We start from the raw sequence: 9,281 nt of genomic DNA on the forward strand, positions 1-9,281 counted from the left end.
CCATACCCGAAAAAAACCCCGAACCCGAACCCATATCCGAAAAAACTTCCCAAACTCATCCCCATTTCGGATTTTCCCCGCGGGGCCCCGAACCCGCGGGGAAAATTGCCACCCCTAGGTGAGTCTTCATGAGCTATCCCTCGAGAGATGATAGAAGAATTGCAATGTTCACTGAGAGATCTTTGAAATTCATCGAGCAACCAAGACAAGGACAACAACAATAACAATTTGATCTTCGACAATATTTAGAAGAATGAAAACTTGACCCGAACTGTGGAACTAGTCGATAAGGTGTGCCAAGTTGGATTCATATTTTATGATGGAAGATCCAAACCCCACAAAATCACAAACCCATTGGCCTTGTCGAGGAGGATGATGATGATGATGTTTGAGTTTATCAGTAATACGTCATATTTCTTTCCTTGTCATCCAATAGTTGTTAACATGCGAAGGGACTTCGACATTAGCCTTGGCCAATCAAATTAAAATATCAATAATGCAAATATAAAAATATATGTTTGAATTGACCCATCTGATGTGATTTTTATTGCAACTTTGGGCTTTGAATTTTGAAATTTAATAAAATTCCATCATTTTTGTTACCTTCCTACTGAAATGGCTCACAGCTTATCTTGAGCTACACACCTGCGACATAACAATAGATGTAAGGATATATGATAAAGATTCCAAGGACAGAAGAAGTTGAACATGTTTGGGGGAACAATTTGAATGGGGAATACAAGTTGATTCCCCTCGAATCGAGTTTAATGTCGAATAATCGCATTGCGGGTGGTGAATCAATGAGCGAGTTTAGTCCCGTTAATGGCAGGAGCAGCCCCTCTAGTGTCCTTCACATAGGAGGCGTAGTCCCGGAAGTGCATGGTGTAGAGGGTGGACTGGTAGCGAGTCACACGAACTCGGCCACGAAGCGACTCACTTATCGCACCATTGTAGCCTGCTTTTCGCATGAGTGAATCAATGGTCTCGATCTTAGTCCAACCTGTTCAAAAAAAAAACAGAAAAAAAGAGAAAGGAATGAAGCAGGGATAGTCAGTGAGGTATGAGGTCAAACTCAACAGGTCAATCTGGCCGAATGGATAAAAGTCTATCCCTTGATGCCGACTTACAGTTGCTTACCCTTTACCGGTTTCTGGCTTATCGAATAGTTCGGCTAATGAGCCGTGTTTGCGTTGCTACGTAGACATATGAACTCATACAGAAAGAAGTCATTAGAGATGAACTGAGCTGAAGATACAAACTAACCTTCATGGGCAGCTACCTCAGGTAGGTATGTTGCGCTGCGCCTTGTGTTGTAATCAGGGTCCGTAAATTCAATGATCAATCCATGCGTTTCAATCTGAGAGAATAAAGAATCGTTTGAAATATTTCTGTTAAAAGCTGAAACCAAATAGTTACGACCATCACATAAGAAGGTTAGAACTATTAGCTTGAAAGAAGAAGCATATTTTGGTATGCAATGCAGGAATGTACTACAAATGAGAAATCAGAACGAAAGCGAAGTGGCAAACCTCCCAATCAAGGTAGTTTGCAGCAGTTTCATAGTTGGTTAGTATAGATACTGTACATTGCAAATACGGGAGTTCTTTAGCCTGAATGGGTGGGAAACGACGATCCCTCAAAGCACTGTAAAATAACGATGATCACTAGCTATATAGTGCCATAGAAAAACAAGTGAAATGGAAAAGGTTCCTGTACCGTGAGAAGCTACAAAACTAATATGGCAAGTGTAAACTCTTAGGCAATTTTTAACAAATTCAGTGAATAGAAATGAAACGAGGAATTTTGTGCTATCCGCATTGTGGACTCAGTAGAAGATATTTGCTGGCAGAGATCAGAATAACTGTCAAGAAAAATTCATACTGCTGAAATTGCAAACAGTTTTCATCAGAATGGATAACTATCTCTTTAAATGTTCATTGTTAGAATTGACTGACTGACCATTTATCAGAACCTATATATTTATATTATGCACATTTCCCTCGCGTGCAGGATTGGATCGGTTCAAATCCAACATGTGAACTAGCATATATTTGTAAATGCTAGCATTACCAGAATTGCACGCAAGATATACTAATTTTGATGCCATGTTAAAGTATTGATCACCAAGAACATGTGTCACTAAAATTCATAATAGATTTGCACAAGCTTTTGTATTTGATTGTTCAGGACTTCATGTTTTTTACCAACAATTCTTGGTACATGCTAGTATTGATCGAGGGTAGCAAAATGGTTTGCCAATTCTTTCAAGTTTGAATGCCTACATTTTAAACCTTCTATGCTAACGATTTGTTTAGTCCACCGTGAAGACACTGCTGTAACACAGTAATTTTGATCCTTAATTTCTTATGCTCAGACAACCAGTATAATTTGTGCAATCAAATTTTTCTAGTTAATTAATTAATTATCATTATACCATTTGGGTTCTACTTCAAATTTATGATATCTTGTAAAGCAGATAAATCAATTGACATTAAATCAATCCAACATTTTTCATTTTTGTCCATTTTATTTGACAAAAAAAGGCTCTGGTGCTTACGTTTCTTTCTAGGATAGATCTGAGAAATCTGGTCGGTTAGTTCAGTCAACCATGTTAGACATTTCCACAGATGAAATGGCTTGAATAAATGAAAACTTAAACATGATGATAAGCACATTTCTGAACAATTTATTAACTACAACTTTCTTTAATAACAGAGAACGGATAAGCATCAATGATTTCATTCTAATAGCTCCAACAAGAAAAACAGAAGTTGAAAGTAGAGTCCCATTTCTATCAAATAATAATTAGTGATGTCAAAACAATCCATATCAGCAAACTATAAGCAATCATATCAAAAAACTATAAATGTGCAAGTGGTTTAGGAATGATGAAGAATATATATGCTCATTGCATACTGAACTGTGAATGCCCCACTATAACTGATACAATGCCATTATCTCCAGGTTAAAGAATAAAGTTCAAATACCTAGTTAATGCATAATCCCGAAAACCAGTGACTATGCCACGGCTTCTAGAGTTCCAATACATCCACGCAAACGAGGTTCTGATCCATTCACTGCTTTCTTCCATGTTACAAACAATGGGCTGAAATGGTACAAGTCTCAATATGAGTAGAAGATTACAAAGTCCTCTTATGCCTAGTCCACCAATAGATGTGTCTATATAATAAAAAATGCCTTGGAAGAATAAAGAGTAATCAAATACAGTTACGTGAAGCATTAAGTTCACTGAACAATAAAGGTAGCTGTTTACCCACCATGAATAAAGTTAATAGGAGTGAGCCATTTTCTATAAACTTTTGCCAGATTAATTGCACAGATGCCAGATTAAACTTTGAATGAATATATAAAGGAAAACAACACATGTAATAAGAAAAATAAATAATTACAAAGAAAATGTAAAAATAATGAGCAAACAATTGTTAAGCTCAAATCTATAGGAAAAGCAAATAAAAGAAATGCCAAGCATAAAATACTACTAGATACCTCACAATAGATAGTATTGACCTCAGAATGTTGTTATGAATACCTCGCAATAGATAGTATTGACCTCAGAATGTATATTCATACTACATAGTATGAAGTGGGTAAGTCACAGTAATGAAAGAATGTGGAAAATATATACAGGAGCAAGCATGTGAATAGAATTTATACATTAAACTGTTAGACGTAATAAAGAATAGCATAAATGATGCTAAGGGCCTAAGAGTTGTCCAGGGCCTAGAAAGGAATTATGAGGCATTCCCTCCAACCAAGCAGGGTTGTTTCAGCAAAAAGAAAAAAAACAACCATATAACTAGATAGCCATCAAATTTCAAAAGATGGATATTTAGTATACACACTGGACAAAATCAAACTTCGAAGAATATCTGAGAAACAGAGGCAACACCTAAATGTCAATGTTCGTGGTAAATAGCATTTTAGTGTATACCAACAGGCAGTAAAACTTTGATGGGTCTATGCAGTTTTTAATCAACCCAATATTTTGAAGCTGAAAGCATACCATCAGAATTAAGTTGGATATTCAACAAGGTATACACAAGATTAAGCAATAATATCACTTTGCAACTAGTCATGTTAGTCCCTATTAAATGTGGTTGGCTGCATGGAATATCCCCCCATTGAAATCTATGCAAAGTTAACTCATTAATACCAGTTATATTTAGTTCTTTAAAATAATTTTTAATTAGGTTAAAAGAATTTGTTTGGTGTCCCACTGCTCCTCACACCTTCAACTCTACCAATTCAACTAAACTATGGAATTTATTTGATGTCTTTGAAGATGTTCCATATTTTATAAATTTATCTTCTTTTATCATTTATTGGAGCTTCACCTAGCTGCTCTAAACAGAAGTTTTCTTATTTTTTTCTAATAAACCATCATCATAGCATGTTCATCTCTGTTACATTTTTTTTGTGCGTGTGATGTTTCTTAAATGCCCCAAATTATGAGGAATAAAGTGTGACAAGTAGTAAATTAATTCTTTTAGCTTCCTTTTAGCCTTAGGAGCACAAGAGGATCATACACGACTAGAAAATTTTCTCCATTTTAATCATCCAGTTTTTAACCTACTGACAATACCTTCATCAACATCTTCTTCTTGTTGAATAATAGATTCAAAAAATATAAAATGCTTAAGGGAATTTCCTATCCATCCATGTTAACTATTCTCTCACTTATTTGTCTTATTATTGAAATTACATTTTTGTATTTGGTTTGAGCTCTTCTTCACTCGAAACCTTTGGTTCTGAAGTTTTTCATTACAATTCAAAGTTCCAAGCTAATTATATTTAAAGTCTAAGCAATTAGCACAACATTATCGGCAAATAACAGGTTCTGATAATATGGCTGCTATCCTCATCCTAATAATTTCTTACAATAGGAAGTCTTTCATTTTACGGGGAAAAGAGAGAAAAGTCTGACAACTTACAGAGGCTTTCAGTATCCTATCAAGATTATCAATTAGAATCCTGATTATGTGCAATGCAAATTGGCCAGCCCCAACCAAAGAAGGAAAGGTGAATTCAGTACTTGAATTGAATGCCACAAAATAAGTTCATGAGACAGTATCTTCAGAGATTTAAAAAAAATCTAGTCATCAACTACCAATGTCTGTATCTAAAATTCAGTAGTAACGCCACTAGCTCCTACAAAAGTTAGTTGACACTAAAGGCCTGTTCCTCTAATCATAACATTCAAAATCATTCGAGAAAAAAAATCATGGAACTTATGCTTCAGCTGCTGTTGGTAATCTTAGTCTCCAAATTCAATAGAAAGGTGGAGGGGAAAAAAACTATCTGCTTATACAGGTGAAGAAAAGGATTTTTTCAATGCTATACAAAAGAGGCTCCACTAGGGATTGGATTTCAAATGCTATACAAAAAAGCACCAGTGACCAGTGGGATAGCTTCCGATTGTTGTGTAGGATGGAAATAGTGGCCAAAAATCTTAAAATTTGAGCAAATCAAAATATAATAGTGAAGCAGAGCAAATTAATTAGCTATAGAAACCATCCGATCATCCACGGTGAGAATTCTATAATGATCTAAATTTATAGAACACAGAAAAGCCCTTAGTTAGACATTATACTCCATATGAAAAGCCAAATACGATCGACACAATTAATCATCTCGTCGCTTCATCAACACTAGGGGAAAGCAAACTAAAAGCCCAAAAGAGAAACTGCACGGTCTAGCGAAATCAATTCCAACAATCTAGCATACGCCTTCTCCTGCAACCAAACACCAAAATTACCCAAAATAACTAATCGGAGCAAGGAATTACTAAAATCCCCTCCGATCATGCAACAAAATCCGTCAGGATGCCAAGAGCATTGATCAAAACCCAATCCTCGATTCAAAAAAATACACGGAAAGGCAGGCAAGGGCAAGGTTCATACTGGTGGCCTTCCTCGAATTCCGGGGGCGGCACCTGCTCTCCGTTGTAGTGCGCGACGAGGGTGTCGAAGCAGTACACCGCCATTTCCTGATTGGCAGACACCATCTCGCGCCTGGAAGCGGAGGGAACCTAGTGCGGGCGGGACGATCGGAGCTCGGAAAAGGGATCCCGGATCGATCGGCTACCCGATCCAGAAAGGAGGAACAGCGCCGCCCGCCGGCGGCGACTAGGCAGAGAGAGCGGTTGCTTGCGGAGGAGGGTTTCGTCTGTAGGTCGATCGATGCGTGGATTAAAGAACCGAAAGCAGCCGAAATATATATATATATATACATATATCTATTTAGCAGAAAGATTCTTCTCAATTAAAAATAGAAAAATAAAATAAAATAAAATCTTTCTCTTTTTTTTTCTTTTAATTTTTAGAGAAAAAACCTTGTGCGATAAAATTGAGATCCAAGTTTTAAAAATATATATATTTAAAAATTTTGACAAATAATTTCCAATTTAAATTTTTATCTTTTTATTCATGAGACTAACCGCAAATAAATTACACATCCACTTCAATTCTCTAGAGTGACCTAAGATTTAAGATTTAAAATTTATGATAAATATAAATTAATAATAAATTGATTGGCTAGATCAATTCTCTCCTATAGATGATGGATCAAATCGAGCGGTCGGTGAGTGTACTCGAGCCGCATAGAGTGCAACATGCGCTTGCGTCTGTGCTAGCTCACGTTGGACCGCATTGATCTCTTGTTGAAGCATCGATATGACTCCGACACTCCCATACACCGGGTCTTGCACTCTCCAATAGGCTTCCAGAGCGATCGCATCGGCCGCTTGCCTTCGTTGCTCGGCCGGGATTTGCTATTGATTATGTCCACAACTAATTAAGTTTTTGTAGAAAGCAAAGCATTGTGAATGTAGTGGATTGAGTGAATGAAAGTACTTGTAGCATTCGTGCGACGTTGCTAGCCCCAAAGACACGGTGGACGTTGGCAAACCTCGTGGGGTTCGTCGAGGGGAAGAAGGGAGCCAACGTGCAGTCTTCGCAGCATCGCCTTCGAAGATATCTGCAAGCCGCGCATCGAGTAAAGTTGTTGGACATGCTGATTCTTCAGAGATCTAGCAAAGATTAGATTTTCTGCGAATCTAATGTTGAAATCTAGCCTAGATTTATTTGGAGGAACCTCATCCCTATTATATGGAAAGTTCAACGGCTAGGATAATTTGAAAAAGGTAATGTGAAACTTGCACATTTGGCTAAAAAAAATTGTGAGTGGAAGGAAGAATCTATCATAAGATTATTTTTTCTATTTCAGGCTAAATTCGTAGATGGCATGTGCATTCATTGGAATTATATTCTACCAAAGTTCTTTGCACAATATGAGCGTGAATTATAACTCTTTTTTTTAATGTATAATTATTTTTTTCATTAATATAATTTTATATATTATATTTAATTGTATTTTCGACAAAGATATATCTAAAAGATTGCAGCAGAATAAAATTGGGTCGGTTATTTTACTCGAACCGAATCGCCACCCGGTCCATCCGGCCGAGAAATGACCCAAGCGGTTTAGTAATCTTGTCAGTGTGAACATACTGATTGACTTTTTTGCAGATAAGGATTACATTGAGGTCATTGAACGGCATTGACCAGGATGGATTTAGAAAGTTGACTAACGAAAATTTAGTGCAGATTGTCATACATGTTTGAAATATTAGATAGTGTAGACTTTTGCAGTCCTTTGTTTCGCTTATTTCTTCTATTTTTGTAACTAATGGAGTATAATTTTTAAGTAGACTTTTTTAAGGTACAGATCGTAAAAAAAAATAAATAAATCTCAATCAGTTTCATAGACTCAATCCCTGCGGTGGTTGATCCGATCCTACGGAAATTTCTTACCGACGGTAGGACCACGAGAATAAATCGGGAAGCGCAAACGACAGCCAATCTAGATGTTTAACATCCTTTGATTGTGTTCCCTAATTAAAAAAAATTCCTATAAATACATCGCAACTGAGGATCGAACTGCGAGTCCTAGGGACAAGGTACAGATCGTCAAAGCTTCTAGAAACTTAAAGCAGATCAATAGACCAAGCTTTACTTTTATCACCATTGATTTTTTGTTATTCGTGTTGAACGGCGGATGTCGCCCGGGAAAAAAGAACGGTGAGAGATGGAGGAGAGTGGCTTAGTCGTAAATAATGCACACCTTGGAGGGCCTTTGTGGAGGTAGCTGCTCTATTAATACCGATCCAATCGACCGTCGTAGGACGAGAGACGGCCGGCGAGCGGCGATGGCGGAGGTGTTGCCATGGTGGAGGGCGGATCAGGTGGAGGAGAAGGGGAAGGGGAAGGGGAAGGGGAAGGGGAAGGAGAAGACTGTGGTGGAGGAGGAGGATGCCGTGTGGAGATGCTGGAAGCACTCGCTTCGGTCTCCCAGCGGAGTCTGCTCTGCCTGCCTTCGAGATCGCCTGCTCCGCCTCTGCCCCGATTGCCACAGCCTCCGCCCCTGTGGCTGCTCCCCTTCCTCCTCCTCCTCCTCGTCCGCCGGATCCTCCGGATCTGGAAGATGGACCGCCGCCGGAGAGCCCGGGTTCGGCCCTGTGGGTCCCGTCTCGCTGCTCATCGAGAGCGAACCGGCCTTCCGGCGTTCCCGATCGATGGGGTTCCCCCTCTTCCGGTCCCAACCGGTGGCCGACCCGGCCACTGGCCACGATACGACGGCGACGCCTCCGTCGCGGCGCCAGAGCCGGGGAAGGGTTTGGACCTCTTTATGGTCGCTCTCGAGGTCGGCAGGGGCGGGGAGAAAGGAGCCGCCGCCGACTTCGGGCCTGTTCCGGTCGAGGACAGTCGCGGCGGGGCGGTCCTCGATGCGAGGGGGCGTCAGGGAAGAGCAAAGAAGGAAAGAGTGGTGGAGGTGGCGCTTTCCCAGCCCGGTGGTCTTGTTGCGACACCGGAAGAAGGCTTCGCCGGAGCCCCTCGTTCTGCGGCGGCGCTGGTGACTGGAACAGGGCAGAAATAAACCGCCGTTTGTGAACCGGTTGAGCATGCTCTTGTGCAAAAATATTAGAAACTGATAATGAATATTTTAGAACATAAATTACATAATTAAATATTGGGAACCGTTTTCAATTTTTTAGTGTGTAACTTTAATAATTTTAATGCTAAAAATAATTAATAAATCAAACCATATTATTGGATCCTATCAATGATAATCTAATCTAAATTCGATGGACGAAAGGAAGAGAATTTAAAAGGATTTTTCAAACTCAATTAAAAATTTAAATAATTGAGTATAATTTTTATAATTTTTAAATATAAAATTATATTTATATTTGACTTGAATGC

General features: G+C 38.9%; 2 protein-coding genes across 2 annotated transcripts; one reads left to right on the forward strand and one right to left on the reverse strand.

Annotated features, from left to right (window-relative positions):
* Positions 1–655: 655 nt before the first annotated feature.
* LOC141837828 (uncharacterized protein At2g38710-like) lies at positions 656–6,199 on the reverse strand. Its single transcript, XM_074725198.1, is given in 6 exon segments — positions 656–1,000; positions 1,264–1,357; positions 1,530–1,644; positions 2,988–3,030; positions 3,033–3,106; positions 5,922–6,199. Coding segments are annotated over 6 exon segments (633 nt in total). The 5' UTR covers positions 6,026–6,199; the 3' UTR covers positions 656–797.
* A 2,028-nt stretch (positions 6,200–8,227) lies between these two features.
* Positions 8,228–9,053, forward strand: LOC141842059 (uncharacterized). The gene has a single exon (XM_074730274.1). It carries the CDS (start codon positions 8,228–8,230, stop codon positions 8,933–8,935), a length of 708 nt encoding a protein of 235 aa, XP_074586375.1. The 3' UTR covers positions 8,936–9,053.
* Positions 9,054–9,281: the final 228 nt, after the last annotated feature.

The sequence above is a fragment of the Curcuma longa genome, chromosome 11 (genome assembly GCF_044706935.1).
Source record: "Curcuma longa cultivar G26 ecotype Majalengka, Jawa Barat chromosome 11, ITB_CL_G26_1.1, whole genome shotgun sequence".
Lineage (NCBI taxonomy): Eukaryota > Viridiplantae > Streptophyta > Magnoliopsida > Zingiberales > Zingiberaceae > Curcuma > Curcuma longa.